The following is a 24537-nucleotide window of genomic DNA, read 5'->3' as shown; positions in this document are numbered from 1 at the left end:
ATCAACGTTTGACTGGTACTGTACATTTTTTTATAAAGGCACACATAGCATACATATCAATACATATAAACTATCTAGGTCAAATAGGGGAGAGGTGTAATGTTTTTTTTACACCAGGATTGCTGTTTATTTGAAAAAAATGAGAAAGAACGGTTCTATGCAATAATGGATCTATATAATACTGTACGCTTTCTTGAATTTGTTCTGGATTTGGGTAATGTGAAAAGACCCCTGGTGGCGTGTCTGGTTGGATAAGTGTGTGCGTCAGAGCTGTGTGTAAATTGACTATGCAAACAATTTGGGATTTTAAACACATTCATGTTTCTTATAAAAAGTGAGGCAGTCAGTAGCTTCTCAACTCTTAGCCAAGCGAGACTGGCATGCATAATATTTATATCAGCCCTCTGATTACAATGAAGAGCAAAACGTACCACTCCGATGCTATGCCAGCTTCAGCTTAACTAGGTCTTTCCTTGCAGCACTGGACGACACGACTGGACAATAATCAAGAGAAAACTAAACTAGAGCCCGCAGAAATGGCTTTTTGGAGTGCAGTGTCAAAAAAGCAGAGCATCTCTTTATTACGGACAGACCTCTCCCCATCTTTACAACCATTAAATCTACATGTTTTGACCGTGACAGTTTACAATTTAAGGAATGATTTGTACCAAATACAATGCTCTTAGTTTTATATATGTTCAGGACCAGTTTATTACTAGCCACCCATTCCAAAACAGAACTCTTTGTTAAGGGTTTCAGTGACTTCATTAGCTGTGGTAGCTCATGCGTATATGGTTGAATCATCAGCATACATGGACACATATGCTTTGCTTAATGCCAGTGGCAGGCCATTGGTAAACATAGAAAAGAGGGCCTAGAGAGCTGCCCTGCAGTACACCCCACTTTACATGTTTGACAGAGAATCCTCCATTAAAGAAAACCCTTTGAATTATATTATATAGATAGCTCTGAATCCACAATATGGCAGAGGTTGAAAAGCCAAAACACACATTTTTTTCAACAGGTTATTGTCAATAATATCAAAGGCGTCACTGAAATCTAACAGTACAGCTCCCACAATCATCATTTTACCAATTTCTTTCAACCAATCATCAGTAATGTGTCAGTGCAGTACATGTTGAGTGCCCTTCTCTATAAGCATGCTGAAAGTCTTTTTTTAAATTGATTACAGAGAAATAGCATTGTATTTGGTCAAACCATTTTATCTAACAGTTTGCTAAGAGCTGGGAACAAGCTGATTGGTCTGCTGTTAGAACCAGTAAAGGCTGCTTTACCACTCTTGTGTAGCGGAATTGCTTTTGCTTCCCTCCAGGCCTGAGGACAAAGACTTTCCTCTAGGCTCAGATTAAACATATGACAGGTAGGAGTGCCTACAGAGTCAGCTACCATCCTCAGTAGCTTTCCATCTAAGTTGTCAATGCCAATACTTTTTCCACCTCTCCCACGCTAATTCAAACTTGCAATGCTTTTCTTTCATTATTCGTTTTTTTATGCATGAACACGATGGCTCACTGTTCGTTGGCATTTGCTGCATAAGTTTGCCAATGAAGTAATAATTTGGATGAAGGACGAGACCTATGAATCCTCGCTGCTCTTTCGCTCCTAGCTGGGGTCACGATTTGTTAAGGTGAATATAAAAATGTCAGACAACTATTTGCATTTGCACTCAAAATAACCCAAAGCTAGTTTTAGTTTTCCTATCACTGATATTTTTCTCTTTGTCTTCCTAGGGTTACCTCGGTGGAAGCCAACAATCTTCTCCAGTTGGAGTAGTTGGACGGTCGACCACTGAAAGCCCTGACGCTCCCTACACTTTGGTGAAGCCCATGGGACAAAGTATGTCAAAGCTAACCACTGGGTCACGGTAAGTAACCTCCGTTGCCAGGTAGGTACTATTAAGGTGTATGACTCCAGTGGTCATGACACCACCCCAAACTCCCCTCTCTCTTATCTTCTCCAGGGACCATCCCTTACCTCCTTCATAAACCCTGCTGATGTAAAAAAATAAAATACAGAGTTATGATTTCTTTCTTTTCTGTCTACATTTAACATTATTGCATGTCTAATCGAACATTTAATTTAAATAAATCTGTAGAAATGTATTTTTATATACCTGATCTACCTGGAACCTGACTGCCTATGTCGGTTATGCCTCGAGCCAGCAGTGCCGGTTCAACAAAATCTTCCTCCAAAAGGTTAGAAAGTCTAACACTGCAGATAGCATGGTCACCAGATTAATGGGAAAGTACATAAACTACATGTCACACAATATATGTGAGTAGGTTATCTTCTTGATGCACCCATCCCGTTAGCAGGATAATTTACGTCAACATCAGCTGGAAATTCAAATTAAATTACTAAAGATATTTTATTTTGATGAAATCACAAGTGCAATATAGCAAAACACAGCTTAGCTTGTTGTTAATCCACCTGGCGTGTCAGATTTCAATAAAGCTTTTCGGCGAAAGCTTTCCAAGCGTTTATGTAAGAACATCCCTCTCAGTAGACAAAATATTACAAACAGCTAGCCGCCAAGTAGATTGGTCACGAAAGTCAGAAAAGCAATAAATTAAATCGCTTACCTTTGATGATCTTCGGATGTTAGCACTCACGAGATTCCCAGTTACACAATAAATGTTCCTTTTGTTCCATAAAGATTATTTTTATATCCAAAATACCTCCATTTGTTTGGCGCGTTATGTTCAGAAATCCATAGGCGCGAGCGGTCACGTCGCAGACGAAAATTCCAAATAGTATCCGTAATGTCCACAGAAACATGTCAAACGTTTTTTATAATCAATCCTCAGGTTGTTTTTTCAATATATAATCGATAATATATCAACCGGGACTTTAGCTTGGTCAATAGGAGAGAGAGACACACAATGGCTGCTCCAAACTGTTGCGCAAGCAAAATTCTGGGGACACCCAGCTATACACTGACGCGATGTGATCTTTCTCGCTCATTCTTCAAAATAAAAGCCTGAAACTATGTCTAAAGACTGTTCACAATATGGGGAAGCCGTAGGAAAAGGAATCTGGTTGATATCTCTTTAAATGGAGGGAAGGCATTCAATGGAACATGGAGCTTTCAAAATAGAGGCCACTTCCTGGTTGAATTTTCCTCAGGTTTTTGCCTGCAATATCAGTTCTGTTATACTCACAGACAATATTTTGACAGTTTTGGAAACTTTAGAGTGTTTTCTATCCTAATCTCACAATTATATACATATTCAAGATTCTGGGCCTGAGAAATAGGCAGTTAAATTTGGGAATGTTTTTCATCCAAAAATCAAAATACTGCCCCCTACACGCAACAGGTTATACAAAAGGGAAGATGCCAAGACCATATAGACCACAAAAGCCATTCCCTTCTACCTGAGGAAGTATTAGAACGTCAGGGTCTTCAGGGCCACCTGGGGAACATGAATCTCAGCTGCCACTATTCCAGGCCTGATGGCAGCAATTAAAGCTACTGAATTAACTATTGATTAGTGGTTTAAGCACCCTGCTCTCCCCCAAGGTCAGAGACCTGAAGTGGAATTATCCACATAGGCTGGTCCCAGATCTGCTTGTAACAATGACCATAAGAGTTGGTATGCAGCTACTTTAAGGCCAGACCAGGTAGGCCCTGATCTGAGAGGCCTGCCTTAACGCCCGAATCATGATTTATCATTCAGGCTGAGAGTTGTTACCAACTGTGATCAGGAAAAACTTGATACACTATTTTTACAGTACAGTGATACAGCAAAACAGGAACCAGGAAATTAAATGACAACTTACAGTGTAGAGCTCGTTGAGGACCTTCATCAAGTCTTCCTGGAGCTGAAACGTTATCTCCTTACTCTGAAAAAGAGAAAACAAAGAACATGTTCAATGTGAGATATCTGTCGACTTTGCAGTACAGTAACATATTCATACATGGAACAAACAAGCAGTGTCAGGAGTACAGTAGGGCATAGAGCTGGAACGAGGATATCAAACAGAGACACAGTTGCCCATAGAGCCCGCTGTCTGCAGTGTGAGTGATCTCAAATGAATAAATTCAATCAGCCATCCCATGACACAAGATTCACTCAATGACATCAGACATTAGCCCACAATTGATAATTCTGAGATTTTCAATACAGGGAAATAACAGTTGTGACTCATGCATGGTTAAAGCAGGGGTCTCAAACTGACGGCCTGCAGACCAGATGTGGCCCGGTGAAAATAGAATATGGCCCCCGGGCAAAATTGGTTTCAAACCCCTGGGTTAAAGGTACTTTTACTACGCATGCCACCTATTTTTTCACTATGTAACATACAAGTCATGGGGTGGGTTTATGCGATATATAATAAGGTCTGACAAAGCATTTGGATATCCCTTTCAACGTATGTATTACCTGGGTGTTATCACACAGTCTTCCACTGCACTTAAAGTCTCCCACTAACCCACTTATCTGGACCCTAATCTTATTGTTGAGGCCTTTCCCAGCAACAGGGCCTCAGAGGGCAGTGACAATTTGGTCTATCCCACCACCACTATCCAAATTGAGGGAGAGAAGGGGCTTAGATCTGATCTGGAGTTAGTAGGGGTAGTCGTCTCGATCACAGAGCTTACAACGACTCTTATAGGCAACCTCTGTGCCCACCTTAACAGTCAGTCAAACTGGGTTAACAGAGAGGACAGATCTTTCAATGCACCAAACACCCAAACGCTGTGCCGCTTACCACAAGTAAATAAAGTTGGGTGGATTTTAACTTGATTCTCACTATACATATGAATCATACTGGGTGCCAGTAGTTATATTTCAAAGGCACACATTTGTACAATAACAGTGTGTGTCATTTGAGAGAAGCACATATCTGATAGGAGAGATCCTGTCCAGGGTTACTGTAGTTCAACATGGGGTTTCATACAGCCTTGTAATACACATCTGTGGTTTCCTGTGGTTGTGACCAATGAGGAAGTGTCTCTGCTGAGGTCACCAACCTCACTGATCCAGGTGGATCCGTACACATCCTAGTTGGCAACTGCAGATACAGTCAATGATACTCCAATAGAAATGACTGACCACTGAGGAATTCCCCAGGTCGAAGTAGTGAATCTCTAACCTGGCCGCCAGAACTGAATAATATGCATTATCCAACACCACTTTGATGCTTGTTGTCATGACATACATGTTTGGCGTGACAACGAACACAACATAACAGGGGAGTTGGCTGAAGCACCAAAAGACATGCAACAAAGCCATGATTAGGGTGAAAGGCGTGCTCTTAGTCAGATCATAATTTGATTGTTTGAAGGAGGAAGTTAGTACACAAATAAACACAGGTCCATCCCAAAAAGAGCTACACTCTAAATCCTGCTGACTGACTGACTGACTGACTGACTCCGGTAGAAAGGGTAGTGCCAGTCCAGACATGTGGGCGTAAAACAGAGAGGATTAGTTCTCGTCGTTTGTGCGTTTGTGTGTGTGTTTGTGCATGAGTAAGTAATCAGCCAGTCTCCTCGGGCTGACCTAGTCTAGTCAACACCTCTTGTCCTGGCCCTCACCTCCACCTACTCAGCCAGCTCTCTGTTTTACTTACCTATTCACACAGGCACCGGACAAATAGACTTAGCCCTGTATAAATAGAACTAAGTCACCGAAGCTTAAGCTAGGGTGCTCTCACGCACATTTAGAGAACGGAGGGCAGGATCTATAGGCTGGTTGGGGCACTGCGTTTTGGGCCAGGTAGGTTGCTGAGGCTGCTGAAGGGAGGGCGGCTCATAATAAATGGCTTGAACGCAGTGAATGGAATCAAACACATGGAAACGTGTTTGGTGTATTTGATACCTTTCCACTTATTCCGCTCCAGCCGTTCCCACGAGTCTGTCATCCCCAATTAAGGTGCCACCAACCTCCTGTGGTAGGTTATGGACTGGTGAGATCGTTCCTCTTGCCCAGGTTTGTGAAGCAGGCTGCAAATCTAAATAAATGTACAAGTCTATGTTGTTCATTCTGGGCCGAGAATAGAGCTTTAATGCAACATTTAAGCGTTATTCTCGGCCCAGAATGAACAACGTAGACTTGTCCATAACTGTATTCATGAACATTACCAACAGCTGAATTGGGCTGCAAAGTGAGATCTTTGCTGAAATTACTCGCACTTTCTCCCCAGGGAAGAGCCATTAGAAGCCTCCGTTCAGAGAAGAGGACCTCAGTCAACTTGTTAGATCTAACACTTGTTAGCCCTTCCTTATTGAGAGAACTGGGAAGCAGTCCAGTGGTCAATGAAAAGGCCTCTCAGGAGAGCTTGGGCACAGCTCCGACAGCTCATCCATTTCCTGGCTCTGCAGATGCCCCAATTATGTGACCTGGGCAGGGCCTCTGACAGGAAGCAGCCACCTCAGCCACTCCACTGGTCACTGAAGACACAGTAAATCAGAGAAGAACATCTGAAGTACAAACCATTCACTTTGGGAGTGAACGTTAATTATAATAAGGGTTAAAAGGAGAAAATGGGATGGCCCTCCCTTTAGCAAAATATATTTTACCTAAACCCTCCCTAAATGCTTGAAAATTATTTTGCAATTTCACTGAATTTGAAAAAGCATGACCCTCCCCCATTTTCCACCAGGAACCCATTATGTACATTTAAATCCATCCTTTAATGATTCATTATAACTGTAAAAAATTTGCCTTGGAGCCGTAATCACTCTTGGCCTGTACGTTTTGCAACGATGCCCACCAATGTTATGATTCAATTTAAAAGGGTAGGAATTCTCATCAGTTTTATATAAAAACTCGAAAAATTTAAAAGTGAGGTGTAACTTTGCATTGAGACTTTTGATGTTTATTCTAATGCAAATTCATATCTTACATGTGGTTATGTTTATTCTACCTACAAAGGCCATGCTCTCTCTTAATTGAAAGACCAATGCAGCAGTTTTCATCAAAATATCAAGGACGGTCTTGGTGTGGTCTGAGTGAGAGGCCTAACTGAGCAAGCCTAATGGGATTGATCAGTAACCTAAAAACTAGCTGCATTGGCAGAGAGGTTTGAAACTTGTTATTGATCGATTAACTTACACCGCCTGGTGATGTCACCATGCAGGCCAAAACTCCATCCCAACAAAAAAAGTGCATTATCAGCATTTTCACTATTTCAGTATTATTCCCACCTCAGTGTGGAAATACACACAACTGTTCAAAAGTTGTGTCACTTAGACATTTCCTTGTTTTACATGAAAATATACATGAAATGAGTTACAAAATAGTCACGGTGTTGACAAGGTTATAATGATTTTTTATTTAAATAATTGTATCCTTTGCTTTCGTCAAAGAATCCTCCATTTGCAGCAATTACAGCCTTGTAGACCTTTGGCATTCTAGTCATCAATTTGTTGAGGTAATCTGAAGAGATTTCACCCCATGCTTCCTGAAGCACCTCCCCAAATTGGATTGGTTTGATTGGCACTTTTTACGTACCATACAGTCAAGCTGCTCCCACCACAGCTCAATAGGGTTGAGATCCGGTGACTGTGCTGGCCACTCCATTATAGACAGAATACCACCCGACTGCTTCTTCCCTAAATAGTTCTTGCATAGTTTGGAGCTGTGCTTTGGGTCATTGTCCTGTTGTAGGAGGAAATTGGCTCCAATTAAGCGTCATCCACAGGGTTTTGGCATGACTTTGAAAAATGGAAGGGATAGCCTTCCTTCTTCAAGATCCCCTTTACCCTGTACAAATCTCCCACTTTACAACCACCAAAGCACCCCCAGACCATCACACTGCCTCCCCCATGCTTGTCAAATGGTGTCAAGCACTCCTCCAGCATCTTTTCATTTTTTTCTGCGTCTCACGAATGTTCTTCTTTGTGATCCAAAGACCTCAAACTAAGATTTGTCTGTCCATAACACTTTTGTCTAATCTTCCTCTGTCCAGTGTCTGTTCTTTTGCTCATCTTAATCTTTTATTTTTATTGGCTAGTTTGCGCTGTTTTGTCAAGGGAGTAGTGCACAGCGTTGTATGAGATCTTCAGTTTCTTGCCAATTTCTCACATTGAATGGACTTAATTTCTCAGAACAAGAATAGACTGACGAGTTTCAGAAGAAATTTATTTGTTTCTGGCCATTTTGAACCTGTAATCGAACCCACAAATGCTGATGCTCCAGATACTCAACTAGTCTAAAGAAGGCCAGTTGTATTGCTTCTTTAATCAGAACAACACTTTTCAGCTGTGGTAACATAATTCCAAAAGGGTTTTCTAATGATTAATCAGCCTTTTAAAATGATAAACTTGGATTAGCTAACAACGTGCCATTGGAACACTGGAGTGATGGTTGCTGATAATGGGTTTCTGTACACCTATGTAGAGATTCCATATAAAAATATATATATATTTTTTTAAATCAGGCATTTCCAGCTACAATAGTCATCTACTACATTAACAATGTCTACACTATATTTCTGACAAATTTCTTTGCATTTCTTTCAAAAACAAGGACATTTCTAAGTGACCCCAAACCTTTGAACGGTAGTGTATATAAAACACATGATCACGTTTTGACTGCACTAGGCCTTTTGAAAGGGGAATGCCAACTGGGGATTTTCCAATACGGATAATTGTCCCCCGCGATTAAATCGGGGAGGGGACTATTCATCCGTACGTTCATTCATACTTACATTTGTAAGTTAGCCACACGTGATATCTCAGAAAGCACTTTCCCCATTTTTACGAAACTTGGTTGAATGATGCGTCTTGCCATAGAGATCCGGCATTTACAAAATTACACTGATTGGACCAAGTTAGGCGCTGCATAATTTGTGGGGGAAATTATGTTTACTGTTGTTAAGTTTATTAGAGTACTAGCACAAATAGGCTTCCCCTTTAAGGGTACTGTTTGTGAGTGACGCTAACCACATCTGAGAGAGAAGGCTGGGAGAGACTGGAATCCACTAAACCACGTGGGGGGGGGGGGGGGGGCATGGAATTCACATTGCCTCCAACATCAATCAGGCCCCAGAGAGGGACCGTACTCCTAGGGTCCATGTCTGGTGGGTAGCGCACCAGGAGCAGTCATGCCCCATATGGCATAACTCTAGTGAGAGTCGACACAAATCATATTGGCTCCTACACAGTCAGCTCAAAAATGATTGCCACCCTTAAAGATGAGCAAAAAAGACAGCATAAAACAAATACAAATACTGAGCTATTATTGTATGCCCCCCCACCACCACCCAAACAAAAAGTTCTTATTTTATACTAGTACAATTGCTCAAAGAAAAGAGATTGTTTATCAAGTAATGATTATTTTTCTTAAAAAGAATGGGTCAAAATTATTGGCACCCCTGTTTTCAATACTCCGGCACCCTCCCCTTCAAAAGGATAATGGCACTGAGCATTTTTGTTAAATGTTTTATATTGATTGGAGAACACATTGGGAGAGATCTTAGACCACGCCTCCATGCAGTGTCTTTCCAGATCCTTGATTTTCTTTGTCTGTGCTTATAGACTGCCCTTCAATTCAAACCACAGGAGAGATGGCCATTGCAAAATGTTCAATTCTTGGTAAATTAACCATTTATTTGTGGAGATATTACCCTTGAGCAAGGCACTTAACCCTCATTTGCTCCAGGGGTGCCGTACTACAATTGCTGACCCTGTAAAACAACACATTTCACTGCACCTCTCTGGTGTATGTGACAATAAAACATGTTTTTTTTGTGTCTTGCTGAAAGATCCACGTTAGTATAAGATCCGCTTCTTATACTAAAAAGTCAAGTTTCAGCCTCCTGGCAGAAGCAACCAGGTTCTTGGCTAAAACTTGCTGGTAATAGGCAATTTTCTTAGTTTAAAAATACTAACTTCTGTTCTGCATACACTACATATACAATACAGCTCAGTATTTGTAATATTTATTGTATGCAGTCTTTTTTTCCTCATCTTTATCAAGGGTGCCAATAACTGTTGACCTGATTGTACTATACAGAAGCAGCCCAGGAAGGTAGTCTAGTGATGGACTCCACCAAGCCAGGCAGTAAACTGTCAAGCTTTAAAAACACATTGCACTCCGCTTGATCAAATGCCAAGACCAATTTAGTAGTACCTGGTGCTGTTTCATGTTTCCCCTCACCCTCCTTCCTACCTACCACTGTAGCGAATCAATTTACAATGTAGGAACTAGATGAACGAATCCCTTCCTTCCGCCATACAGCTAAGGCTTTCAAGCCCTGGGATCTCAGTTCCACCAGAATGTGACCTCCATCAATAAAATATGACTGAGTAAAAAACAAAGAACCAGTTGTATGAATGAGGAAGAGAATACATGTGATAAGACCTGCCCGACCAATCAATGGACTGCGTGACAAGACTTGTATTTAGAGGTTTCGGCATCGAACAAAAGACACAATTCGAGGTAAGCTGTGACTTTTAAAAATGACGCTAAAACATGAGAGCACCCGCAGCACAGAGAGCTCAGACCCATTTGTCCACAGTACTACTCATAAATAAAACAACTACTGCCGAAGGCATGAACACAAATCAACTGACTATTTTCAAAAGGTCCACCATGCTGAAGCCTGATAGGATATGTCATTTAAGGTCCTGTACGGATTCAACTCATAACTTTAAAAAAGTTAGAAAACATAAGAATTTGGAAATATAAAAAACACTGCTCTTTGATGTCAGGATGACAAAACAGCATCTGTCTCGTGTTAAAACAAGACGACCTGTACTGACTGTGTTGTAACTGGGGGGCCTCCCCTGGTGTTTGTCTATCATTACTGGAGCTCAGCGGAGATCAAAGACAATGGGATGTACTAATTAGAGGGCAGGGGTGTCTCTGCTCCCCTGTGACAGACTGCACCCCACGAGGGGGATGGCGTTTGATTTGGCCCCCGGCTGCCAAACGTCACTATACCAGCCAGAGGGGAGACACAAACACACACACACACACACTGAAGATTTACTGTAAGTGCAGGTCATTGCCTGTTGTGCACAAGGCCAACCAACAACTAATTGGTAGAGCAATAAGGAAAGTTGGTACATGAGGGGAAAAATGATCTGTGTGTAATGTCAATGCAAACCTCTTTATATGAGGGATGCTATGAACTAAACTTCATACATTAAAAAGTCTTGATTGAAATGCCTAAAAATGAATACATACAGTGGATGTATTCAGGTCTGGACTTTGACTTGGCCATTCTAACACCTGGATATGTTTATTTTTGAACCATTCCATTGTAGATTTTGCTTTATGTTTTGGATCATTGTCTTGTTGGAAGACAAATCTCTGTCCCAGTCTCAGGTCTTTTGCAGACTCCATCAGGTTTTCTTCCAGAATGGTCCTGTATTTGGCTCCATCCATCTTCCCATCAATTTTAACCATCTTCCCTGTCCCTGCTGAAGAAAAGCAGGCCCAAACCATGATGCTGCCACCACCATGTTTGACAGTGGGGATGGTGTGTTCAGCTGTGTTGCTTTTACGCCAAACATAACGTTTTGCATTGTTGCCAAAAAGTTCCATTTTGGTTTCATCTGACCAGAGCACCTTCTTCCACATGTTTGGTGTGTCTCCCAGGTGGCTTGTGGCAAACTTTAAACGACACTTTTTATGAATATCTTTAAGAAATGGCTTTCTTCTTGCCACTCTTCCATAAAGGCCAGATTTGTGCAATATACGACTGATTGTTGTCCTATGGACAGAGTCTCCCACCTCAGCTGTAGATCTCTGCAGTTCATCCAGAGTGATCATGGGCCTCTTGGCTGCATCTCTGATCAGTCTTCTCCTTGTATGAGCTGAAAGTTTAGAGGGACGGCCAGGTCTTGGTAGATTTGCAGTGGTCTGATACTCCTTCCATTTTAATATTATCGCTTGCACAGTGCTCCTTGGGATGTTTAAAGCTTGGAAAATCTTTTGTATCCAAATCCGGCTTTAAACTTCTTCACAACAGTATCTCGGACCTGCCTGGTGTGTTCCTTGTTCTTCGTGATGCTCTCTGCGCTTTTAACGGACCTCTGAGACTATCACAGTGCAGGTGCATTTATACGGAGACTTGATTACACACAGGTGGATTGTATTTATCATCATTAGTCATTTAGGTCAACATTGGATCATTCAGAGATCCTCACTGAACTTCTGGAGAGAGTTTGCTGCACTGAAAGTAATGGGGCTGAATAATTTTGCACGCCCAATTTTTCAGTTTTTGATTTGTTAAAAAAGTTTGAAATATCCAATAAATGTCGTTCCACTTCATGATTGTTGTTGATTCTTCACAAAAAAATACAGTTTTATATCTTTATGTTTGAAGCCTGAAATGTGGCAAAAGGTCGCAAAGTTCAAGGGGGCCGAATACTTTCGCAAGGCACTGTATCATTGGGAACACATTGATGAGTTTAGTAGTCTGTCATCTTAAACATCAGTAATGTGGATTGAGTCGGGGGAGGAGAAAGAAACATCTGACAAACCACTTCGCTCCAGCTTCACATCTGGCCCATTAGTAAACCAGGAGCCTCGAACTACGACCAAAGGGAAATTACTGCCTTAACTTCCTGTGTGTGTTGCAGTTGTTTGAGCAGAGGATTGGAGTGGGGTGGGGTGCAGAGCAGACCACTCCTCTGTACAAGCCAGATGAAACCACCAACATCAAGAGACAATAATGACTTTAAGATGAATAAAATAACTATTTTCTCTGTCTCCATCTAGCAGACGGATCTAAAGACCCCGCAGCGAAAGAGAGAAAAAAAGCCAAACACGTTGACGCTAAGCACCCCACTGAAACAGGCTCTGGTTTGTCATTTTCGGGACTGTGGTCAGTTCATGTGACTCCTAGTGCATAAGAGAGCTCAAAATCTGGTAGGGAGTGGTCCGAATGAAACAGGCGGCAGCAGCATTAACAGGGTTTCGGTCACGAGGCGACCGACTTCGGATGGGAGGGTTAGATAGGGCGTTCAGTCTTATGATCAAGGCTGTGTAGGAAGAGGGTTCTTCTCTCTCAGCATAGAGATTCACAGAACTAAACCACAACCCAATCATTGAACTGCTATCAAGATGTCATCAAACAACTTGTAATGTAATATGTTAAACCTACATCCAGCCAAACATCACATCTGAGTGCAGTCCAGTGCCTGGTTTACTTAAAAATGGGCAATCAGCAGCTGCTACATGCATTGTTGGACTTATAAATTAATGATATATATCCATTGATACGTGAAGAATATAACTTACAAATGCTTCATGAGCTTAGTTCAACTGTCACACTCCATGAGAACCCAAAATATAAACTTTTTTACTCCAACTTCTGTAAACAAAGCCAATGTAAACAAACACTATATAGCCTCAAAACATAGATCATCCATAATAGAAAAATTACAGTTTTATCAGTCAGTGCATCCATAGCTCTGCCCATGAATTTGAGAGGGGTTACATTTCTCCAGCCCCTCAGCTTTTTACCAAAACAGGAGCAGGGAGTGTGCTTTGTTATAATTTTAACTGCCGATCGCCGCTTTAAGGCTGTAGGATGATAGACGTATCATTAGCAGCAGGGCCCAGAGTTTTCTCCTGACTATGTGAATGTGCCAAGGATATATCCAATATAACGAGGTACCAGAGTTCTCCCTGTTCATTTCAAGACAAGAAACTACTTCCGTCAGATCAGTGGGATCTCACCTGGTCTGACCTCTTACCTCTACAGAAGAGCTTACCTTTTTGAGCAAGCGCGTCGAGTCCTCGCTGATCTGCATGAAGCGCATGATGACGTTGTTCAGGTAGATGTCACTGAGGGTGGCGTGGTCCTTGCTCTCCCTCCTCACCTGGTTCAGCAGCAGGTACCAGCAGTTGACCGGTGACAGCAGGTTCTGGTCCTTCCTTATAGGGGGACACAGCAATCAATCAACTGGGTTGTATTCCTTAGACACCAAAACATATGAAAAAAGACCGAAACGGGGATGGACTAAACTGCTCATTGGCATTTTTCGTTGCAAAACGTTTTGCTACAGAGTGCCCTAATGAATATGACCCTGACCTCCTTACAGAAACTGCTTCCCCTGACTGCTCAGGTTCATTCATACAAAAAAAACACACAAAAAAAAGAGACAGGTCAGTTAAGGTAGCTTATTCATTATACATTTCACTGGTGATCACACAGAGAGAGAAACAAGAGACAGGCACAAGAAGAGGCGGGGACATGTAGGGAAGTATTCATGCTCCCTGAGAGACAGAGAGAGCGAGTATGCCTGTGCGCACATGTGTATGTGCGCGTGCATTCGTGTGTCCTCGCCTGGATCTCTGCCGGCTGTCTTTGCAATCTGTGCTGAGAGATCAAGGTCTCAGCTACCTGACAGCTCTATCCTGTCAGCCTAACTGTCCTCATCTAGCGAGATGTTTTAAGACTTCCTAAAGTGGATCAAGTCCCATCATAAAAGTAATAGCTAGTGGGGATGTTTCTTCCACAGCCCTCCCCTGGTGATGAATGCCCTATATAATAGCATGCACTCTATATAATCAGCACCGAGTGCATACTGCACCTGAAGGAGAGTTTGTATCAACGACATTTCTGGGGCATAGCCGGAGGAGCGATGTTCTGAGTGGATCGGACTTCTCGCAACAGGGGAGAGCGCCCTCCACAAGTAAGCTTAGGAGACTCGAGACTTCCTTGTAAAATAATTTGTTAGAGAAGGTACTTTACATGTAGTAAAGTTTTGGAATAGTGCATTACAAGAAACAAGACAGGAAGAGAGAGAGAGAGGGGAGGAGAGGCGTTTCCCCGATAGTGCGCCTGCCTGTCCGCATACTGCGGGATATTGTCCAGGCCTGAGCGAGAGCGAGAGAGACAGACACAGAGTGAGCCACGGCTGTGCATAAGCAACGGCCTGCAGCAGGCTGACTCCGTTGAATCTAAAACATTCCTCCTGCTATGGAGCTAGCCAAGGGAAGGCAGGAGGCCAGAAGAGGGGCCAGGGCCTGAGGCTTTAGGGCCAGCAGGGAGGAACCATATGGAAACCCTCCTCTGGAACTCTGGAAGGGCTTCCCCCTGAACGTCAGTCAAAGACAGGCAAACACAACAGGTGAAACTTTGTACATTCACCCTGGCCCACGACTCATGCTGCAGCCCTTAACTACATATCTCTATGATGATAGCTGCTGGAAGAGCAGATGTTTTTCTCCTGACAGACAGTGGACAAAACATTCCAGACCACAGAGCTGAAACATTGTCTCTCCCTCTCTTGGAAAACAGGAAATGGTGCATGTGACAAAAGACAGGACTGGAAATGAAAAACATCCCGGCGAAACGCAAGGCCATTTTTCATAGACGATGTAAAATAAGGAATAATCCAATTTAGCTAAAAGTGGTGCGTGGGGGCAACATGTACAGACCTGCATTCAGAGGGAAGTTACCAAGAAGAAACAGTTACTGTGACTTCAGAAAGTATTCACACCCCTCGACTCCTTCCACATTTTGCTGTGTTACAATGTGGGGTTAAAACGGATTTAATTAGATTTTTTTTGTGGAGGATCACAAAGTACTCTAATGTCAAAACGTAAGAACCCCCCCCCCCAAAAAAAAAAATCTTGATTAGATAAGTATTCAAACCCCTGAGTCAATACATGTTAGAATCACTGTTGGCAGCGATTACAGCTGTGACTCTTTCTGGGTAAGTCTCTAACAGCTTTGCACACCTGGATTGTGCAACATTTATGACTCGTTTCAAGAAACTACTACTTCACAGAAACATTTGAATGTAATTTTATTTATATGTTTTTGAAGATAAATTCCTTCATAACAACCTTGTATGCCATCTGTAAATCATAATGAAATTGTTAAATAATGAGCATAGTTAGATTTGCCACGGTAACCTTCCCGCTAGCCATGATCGGCTGAGATAATGGAGAGGCGGGACATGCCGAGAGATGACTTCGGATTGGTCTTCCATGTAGCTTGCTTCTGTCTATAACACGAGCTGCTAAGTATGCGGGGATAATCCTGTCTACCACAGCTTTTTTTGAAAGCTCAGTGGGAAAATGTTGTGAAGGACTACTTTCTGGAGGATGATCGTGTTTGACTTTCTTGGACTCTGAAAATTAATCAAACAATGAGGAAATCCCTGATTTAGGTAAAAATATTTTAATTGAACGAGACAATATAGCGTCTTCTGATAACAATGTTGGGGAAGAAACAGTGTCGTTGTCACGGAAGAAGTTGACCGAGTTTTGAAATCAGTGGAATGCCTGGTGGAAGCAGAGAGATGATTGCCAAATGCGGAGAGCCCAAAACAGAGAACACAGAAAGAAGACTGATGTATAAAACACCTGTCTCTGGATTACATCTTTAAACTAAGGGCAACCAGGGCATCCGTGACAGAGGGATGTATACAGGTTAGAGTCTAGCTACATTTTCATATAGTATACATTTCTAATTTTGTCAGAAAGGTGTTTTTATTACAAGTTAAAGCATACTATTAGCTAGCTAGCTAACGTTAGATGCATGATCTATGTAGGAGTTCAAGAAAGAGGCCCAAGTTCCAGAGTTGGAATTCTGAGTTGGATGACCGTTCAAATCGATATTTTCCAGTCCAAGTGTTTTTTTCTTCTCCGGAGTTCGCAGTTGTTTTGAAAGTGGCATTAGAGTTGGGATTATGGTTCATTGTTTAGCTAGCTAGCTACATGTCTAAACAAAAGACTCCACTATGGAAGTAATCATTTCACTGTAACATTTACACCTTCTGTATCCTGTGCATGTGAGAAATAAAGGTTGATTTTATTTGATATAGTGTGTGTTTACAAGAGATGGTAATGTGAAGAACAACATGAGTAGCACCAAAGGACTATATTTAAACAAATTACTACTACTTTTTGCTACAACTTTCACCAATTTTAGGCTTGAAATCTTTGGTTGTTTACTACACTGTGAATCCTTAAAGAGATGGGTGAGCCGGAGGCTTAAGGTGTGAACGATGCTGAATAGGTTTAGACAAGTCCTCTCCAGTAGGTGTACCAAAACATTCACAGGCCATTTTTCAAAAGTTGGGTTACAAGTTTCTAAAATTTGAAAGCAGAATTACTTTCTCGTTGTTCCTCAACTGCAGTTTCTAATATACCATTTTGTAGCTCTGAGTCTCTACTTTGTTCAATGTAAAAAACACAAAATCAAATGTTGCTACATTGGACCGAATCCAGGTGGTGCGCATTATTATTTTAAAATTCTTCAAGTTCTGGCAAAATGGTTGTTGATCATTGCTAGACAAACATTTTCAGGTCTTGCCATTGATTTTCAAGCAGATTTAAGTAAAAAATTGTAGCTCGGACACTCAGGAACATTCACTGTTCTTTTGGATTGCAACCCCAGTGAAGATCTGGCCTTGTGTTTTAGACTATTGTCCTGCTGAAAGGTGAATTAATCTCCCAGTGTCTGGAAGAAAGAAGACAACCACATTTCCCTCTAGGACTTTGCCTGTGCTTAGCTCCATTCGTTTCTTTTTTTATCCTGAAAAACTCCCCAGTCATTAACAATTACAAGATACTCATAACATGATGCAACCACCACTATGCTTGAAAATATGGAGAGCGGTACTCAGTAATATGTTGTATTGGATTTGACCCAAACATAACACTTTGTATTCAGGAGAAAAAGTGAATTGCTTTACCATATCTTTTGCAGTATTAGTTTAGTACCGTGTTGCAAACAAGATGCATGTTTTTAAATATTTGTATTCTGTATAGGCTTCCTTCTTTTCACTCTGTCAATTAGGTTATTATTATGGAGTAACTACAATGTTGTTGCTCCAACCTGTTTTCTCCTGTCACAGCCATTAATTCTGTAACTGTTTAAAGTCACCATTGGCATCATGGTGAAATCCCTGAGCGGTTTCCTTCCACTCCGGCAACCGAGTAAGGAAGGATGCCTGTATCTTTGTAGTGACTGGGTGTATTGATACACCATCCAAAGTGTAATTATTTACTCCACTATGCTCAAAGGAATATTCCATGTCTGTTTTATTTTCACCCATCTACCAATAGGTGCCCTTCTTTGCAAGGCATTGGAAAACATCCCTGGTCTTTGTGGTTGAATCGGTGTTTGAAATTCCCTGCTCGACTGGACCTTACAGATAATTGTATGTGTAATTGTATGTGTGGTGTACAGAGATGAGGTAGTCATTCAAAAATCATGTTGAACACTATTATTACAGAGTGAGTCTATGCAACTTATGTGACTTGTTAAGCACATGTTTACTCCTTTATTTAGGCTTGCCATGACAAAGGGCTTAAATACGTATTTACTCAAGACATTTAAACTTTTCATTTGTATTAATTTGTAAAAAAATGTTTTAATAATAATAAATAAATACAAATCTATAAAGGACATGATGGGGTATTGTGTGTAGGCCAGTGAAAAACATCTAAATGTAATCCATTTTAAATTCAAGCTGTAACAACAAAATGTGTAAGGAGTCAAGGGGTTTGATACATTCTGAAGGGACTGTATGGCAATTGAAGAGTTGTGGCAGAGTTGCTGGACAGCGTCACACACACACTGTCAAGACTGGAGTTACCGTAAATCCTTTCTGCCTTATGCTTGAGTGGAGTGCCAATCTCTCATTTCTCCTCTGTTTCTGCGCATGTGTGCGTGGATATAGCCTAGAGTGTATGGGAGGGAGAGGCTTGTCAGCAAGTGGTGAGTCTGTGTGAGAAGAGGGTGTGTTTCCTTAAAACACCCCCAAATGAGGGAGACAGTGGTCAAAACTGATTACCCACCAGAGAAAAGGAAAACGTTCTTGGATAAGGTCCTGTGGGAGGGGGGGGGAGGGGGGGGGGGAATTACACGTGGCCAATGAGCTCAATGCAGTGTTACGTACAAATGTGGCTCATTTACCCACCCCTACACAGGACAAAGATTAAACATCAATGGCCTGATTACCTGCATGCCCACCAATGTTGTTTACATGTTGAAATGACCTTGTGGTCTGTCCTACATTGGGAAAACCAGCAGAAGGTTTAAGACTTAAATATTTATCACATTCCTCATGTGTGGTTCAATATTTTGATATTGAACGTTGATATTGTGAAATCAAATCAAATCAAATTGTATTTGTCACATACACATGGTTAGCAGATGTTAATGCGAGTGTAGCGAAATGCTTGTGCTTCTAGTTCCGACAATGCAGTAATAACCAACAAGTAATCTAACTAACAATTCCAAAACTACTGTCTTGTACACAGTGTAAGGGGATAAAGAATATGTACATAAGGATATATGAATGAGTGATGGTACAGAGCAGCATAGGCAAGATACAGTAGATGGTATCGAGTACAGTATATACATATGAGATGAGTATGTAAACAAAGTGGCATAGTTAAAGTGGCTAGTGATACATGTATTACATAAGGATACAGTCGATGATATAGAGTACAGTACATACGTATGCATATGAGATGAATAATGTAGGGTAAGTAACATTATATAAGGTAGCATTGTTTAAAGTGGCTAGTGATATATTTACATCATTTCCCATCAATTCCCATTATTAAAGTGAAGCGATATTATACATTTTTACCTCCCGTTACAGGAAGTGATGTCACTGAGCACTGCCCCTATATATAGGACCTTCCATCCCCACCTGGGATATGGATGCCTGATGAAGACCTAAGAGTCTAAACGTTGTTATAAATAAAATCACCTGGGAGCCTGAACAGCAGTGTGCAGCGTTTTCCTCTTTATTTTTTCAGTTCATATAAACACCAGCACCTGCAATTTATTATTATTATTTTTTTTAATCCCTGGACGTGCATATATATGTTCTCCAGCTTTTGTGTGCGTTTCTACTATTCTATCTCTGTGTGTGCGCATGTACGTGAGTATGTGATTGGCATGTCTCGAACTGTAATGAGCTTGGGCAAGGGACATCAGCTGTGACCGGAGGGTTATATAACTGGGCACTGTGCACTAGTGTGTGTCCAACCCACCGACCCTCTCTGGCTCGCCTCAGTGCACAGAGCGGCACAGTGGGGCCCAGGCGCTGTGAATGGAGTGACCCGATTCGCCAGACAATGCACGCCACGGCCCAGTTCCTCATGAATACAGACAGTGCACTAAATGGCTCCCTATATAGTGCACTCGTATAGGCCCCTGGTCAAACGTTTTGCACTATATAGGGATTGTAAATAGGGTGCAATTTGGGATGCATGCTTTCACCCCTTGCTATAACACATCCAATACAATGAAGAACAGACGGGAACTTACAATCACAGTCTCCGAAAAGTCAGCGCGAATGGAGGAAACAGGGTCATTATTCCAAATGCGGGACTTAGTGTAGATGGAAACACCACAGGGAGCCATTGAATGAACACTAGCCATTCCAATAAATCAATGGCCAAACAGTGGGGCTGTGTGCTGGCTAATGAGACAACCTGCTGGACCAAATGACAGGCCATGCGCGCGAGCTTGTGTGTGTGTGTGTGTGTGTGCAGAGAGGGCCATGGCAGCAGTGACCTCAGGGACTCTACTACCTAGCCTACATAACTGGCAGGAAACTCTCTCAATGTCATAACTTCCCCACAATGCAGGGATTAGGTCAGACAGACAGGTATAGACAGGAGGGTGAGAACTACGGTCCTCAGAGGAGAGGAGAAAGAAAGACAGAGAGAGTGTGCGTGTGTTTAGGAGTGAGCTTACAATTGCATACAGGTGTGTGTGTGTGTGTTCTCACATACATGCATGCATGACATTGCAGTGCATTCAGAAAGTATTCAGACCCCTTGACTCCTTCCACGTTGTTACGTTACATCCTTACTCTAAAACTGATTAAATTGTTTTTTCCTCGTCAATCTACACACAATGCACCATAATGATAAAGCAAAAAAAATAAAAATATCACATTTACATAATTATTCAGACCCATTAGTCAGGACTTTGTTGTAGCACTTTTGGCAGCGATTACATCCTTGAGTCTTCTTGGGTATGACGCTACAAGCTTAGCACACCTACAGTACCAGTCAAGACTTTGGACACCTACTAATGCAAAGGTTTTTCTTTATTTTTACTATTTTCTACATTGTAAATTAATGGTGAATACATCAAAACTATCAAATAACACATATGGAATCATGTAGAAACCACAAGTGTTAAAAAAAATCAACATTTTATATTTGAGATTATTCAAATAGCCACCCTTTGCCTAGATGACAGCTCTGCACACTCTTGGCATTCTCTCAACCAGCTCATGAGGTAGTCACCTGGAATGCATTTCAATTGACAGTTAGTTCATTTGTGGAATTTCTTTCCTTCTTAATTCTTCATGCATTTGAGCCAATCAGTTGTCATGACAAGGTACTGTAGTGGTGGTGTACAGAAGATAGACTTGGTCTTTTACCAAATAGGTCTATATTATTGCAAGAACAGTTCAAATAAGTAAAGAGAAATAACAGTCCATCATATCTTTAAGACATGAAGGTCAGTCAATGCAAAAATGTAAAAGAACTTTGAAAAAAACATCAAGCGCTATGATGAAACTGGCTCTCATGAGAACCGCCACAGGAAAGGAAGACCCAGAGTTACCTCTGCTGCAGAGGATACACTCATTAGATTTACCAGCCTCAGAAATAGGCAATTAACTGCACCTCAGTTTGCAGCCCAAATAAATGGTTCAGAGTTCAAGTAACAGACATCTCAACATCAACTGTGTGACTCAGACCTTCATGGTCAAATTGCTGCAAAGAAACCACTACTAAAGGACACCAATAATAAGAAGAGACTTGCTTGGGCCAAGAAACACGAGCGGTGGAAATCTGTCCTGCGGTCTGATGAGTCCAAATTTTGTTTCCAACAGCTGTGTCTTTGAGAGACGGAGAGTAAGTGAAAGTTGATCTCCGCATGTGTGGTTCCCACCGTAAAGCATGGAGGTGATGGTGTGAGGGTGCTTTGCTGGTGACAAGGTCACTGATTTATTTGGAATTTAAAAAATAGGTACACTTAACCAGCATGGCTACCCCTACATTCTGCAGCAATACGCCATCCCATCTAGTTTGCGCTTAGTTTTTCAACAGGACAATGGCCCAAAACACATATCCAGGCTGTGTAAGGGCTATTTGACCAAGAAGGAGAGTGATGGAGTGCTGCATCAGATGACCTGGCCTCCACAATCACCCAACCTCAACCCAATTTAGATGGTTTGGGATGAGTTGGACCGCAGAGTGAAGGAAAAGCAGCCAACAAGTGCTCAGCGTATGTGGGAACTTCAAGACTGTTGGAAAATCATTCCAGATGACTACCTCGAAGTTGGGTGAGTGAATGCAAAGAGTGTGCAAAGCGTTCAAAGCAAAGGGTGTCTACTTTGAAGAATCAAAAATATATTTGACACGTTTTGGTTAATACACGATTCCAGGTGTTATTTAATAGTTTGATGCCTTCACTATTATTCTACAATGTAGAAAATGTTGTTTTTTTTAAACTTGAATGAGAAGGTGTCCAAACTTTTGACTGGTATTGTATATTTGGGGAGTTTCTCCCATTCTTCTCTGCAGATCCTGTCAAGCTCAGTCAGGATGGATCGGGAGCGTCGCCGCACAGCTATTTTCAGGTCTCTCCAGAGATGTTCGATTGGGTTCAAGTCCGGGCTCTGGCTGGGCCACTCAAGGACATTCAGGCTTGTCCCGAAGCCACCTCTGCATTGTCTTGGCTGTGTGCTTAGGGTCGTTGTCCTGATGGAAGGTGAACCTTCGCCCCAGTCTGAGGTCCAGAGCGCTCAAGCAGGTTTTCATCAAGGATCTCTGTATATTTCTCCCTTAATCTTTCCCTCAATCCTGACTAGTCTCCCAGTCCCTGCCGCTGAAAAACATCCCCACAGCATGATGCTGCTACCACCATGCTTCACCGTAGGGATGGTGCCAGGTTTTCTCCAGACGTGACGCTTGGCATTCAGGCCAAAGAGTTCAATCTTGGTTTCATCAGACCAGAGAATCTGGTTTCTCATGGCCCGAGAGTCCTTTAGGTGCCTGTTGGCAAACTCCAAGAGGGCTGTCATATGCCATTTGCTGAGGAGTGGTTTCAGTCTGGCCACTCTACCATAAAGGCCTGATTGCTAGAGTGATGCAGAGAGGGTTGTCCTTCTGGAAGGTCCTCCCATCACCACAGCGGAACTCTGGAGCTCTGTCAGAGTGACCATTAGGTTCTTGGTAAACTCCCTGACCAAGGCCCTTCTCCCTCGACTGCTCAGTTTGGCCAGGCGGCCAGCTCTAGGAAGAGTCTTGGTGGTTACAAACTTCTCCCATTTAAGAATGATGGAGGCCACTGTGTTCTTTGGGACCTTCAATGCTGCAGACATGTTTTGGTACCCTTCCCCAGATCTGTGCCTCGACACAATCCTGTCTCGGAGCTCTACAGGAAAGTCCTTTGACCTAATGGCTTGGTTTTTTCTCTGACATGCACTGTCAACTGTGACCGTATCTAGACAGGTGTGTGCCTTTCCAAATCATGTCCAATCGAATTTAACACAGGTGGACTCCAATCAAATTGTAGAAACACCTCAAGGATAATCAATGGATACAAGACAGAAATACCTTATTTACTTATCAACAGAGGCCCTATCTGTCAGGGCCTCTACCATAAGATATTTCCCATTCATTTCCTCATCACTGGCTTAAATGGCAGTCTCTCTCTGGGTGGAATGCAAACGGTTATAATGTTAGTATTTTAATTAATTGACTGACAATTGAGGCTATACACTGAGTGTACAAAACATTAGGAAAACCTCTTTCCATGAAATTATACTGAGCAAAAATAAATGCAATATGCAAAAATGTCAATGATTTTACTGAGTTACAGTTCATATGAGGAAATCAGTCAATTTAAATAAATTCATTAGGCCCTAATCTATGGATTTCACATGACTGGTAGGGGCGCAGCCACGGGTGGTCCTGGCTCCCAAGTGGGTGGGCCTATGCCCTCCCAGGTAACGCTGTTGGGTTTTTCAAGCTCAACAGTTTACTATTTGCATAAAGGGGAAGCCTTGGAGTCAACTTGGAACCAACAGCCCTGTGGAACGATTTCGATACCTTGTAGAGTCCATGCCCCGATGAAATGAGGCTGTTCTGAGCTCAGAGTACAACTGTAGGCAATTGGTCTTCTGTGGCTCAGTTGGTAGAGCATGGCGCTTCCAAAGCTAGTATGGTGGGTTCAAGTCATGCTGGGGCCACCCATTTGAAAAATGAATGTATGGCATGAGTCGCTAAGTCGCTTTGGATAAAAATGTGGCATATATTATGAGTATTTGACAATTGCAAGAGGAATTTACAAAAATGGAATGATAGCTACTATTTGGGGGTATATTTATTGAATCATATCAACATGAATGAAAGTCCCTTAAACCGATTGGCTTTATTGTATGGGGGAAAAGAAATCTGGACTATTCAAGTCACTCCCTCTCAGGGGTGGCACCATAAATAATTCAATTATCGCTCTCCCTTCCATCCCTCTGGCACTAAAAAAACTGAACTGCATAATGTGTGTGTGTGTGTGTGTGTGTGTGTGTGTGTGTGTAATGTGTTCGTTTTGCAA

At 42.0% G+C, this 24537-nt stretch overlaps 1 protein-coding gene across 2 annotated transcripts in view; it reads right to left on the bottom strand.

Moving 5' to 3' along the window:
- Positions 1-24537, bottom strand: part of srgap1a (SLIT-ROBO Rho GTPase activating protein 1a) — a 145088-nt gene that overhangs the window by 65835 nt on the left and 54716 nt on the right. For both annotated transcript variants that reach the window (XM_036977679.2, XM_036977675.2), the window contains exons 3-4: positions 13694-13856; positions 3802-3864 (exon numbers count right to left, since the gene is read on the bottom strand). In XM_036977679.2, coding sequence (XP_036833574.2) covers positions 3802-3864; positions 13694-13856 — 226 coding nt within the window. The remainder of the gene's footprint in view (positions 1-3801; positions 3865-13693; positions 13857-24537) is intronic.

Source organism: Oncorhynchus mykiss, chromosome 1 (genome assembly GCF_057628025.1).
Source record: "Oncorhynchus mykiss isolate SJ-2025 chromosome 1, ASM5762802v1, whole genome shotgun sequence".
Classification (NCBI taxonomy): domain Eukaryota; kingdom Metazoa; phylum Chordata; class Actinopteri; order Salmoniformes; family Salmonidae; genus Oncorhynchus; species Oncorhynchus mykiss.
This window is presented reverse-complemented; position numbering and strand designations above follow the sequence as displayed.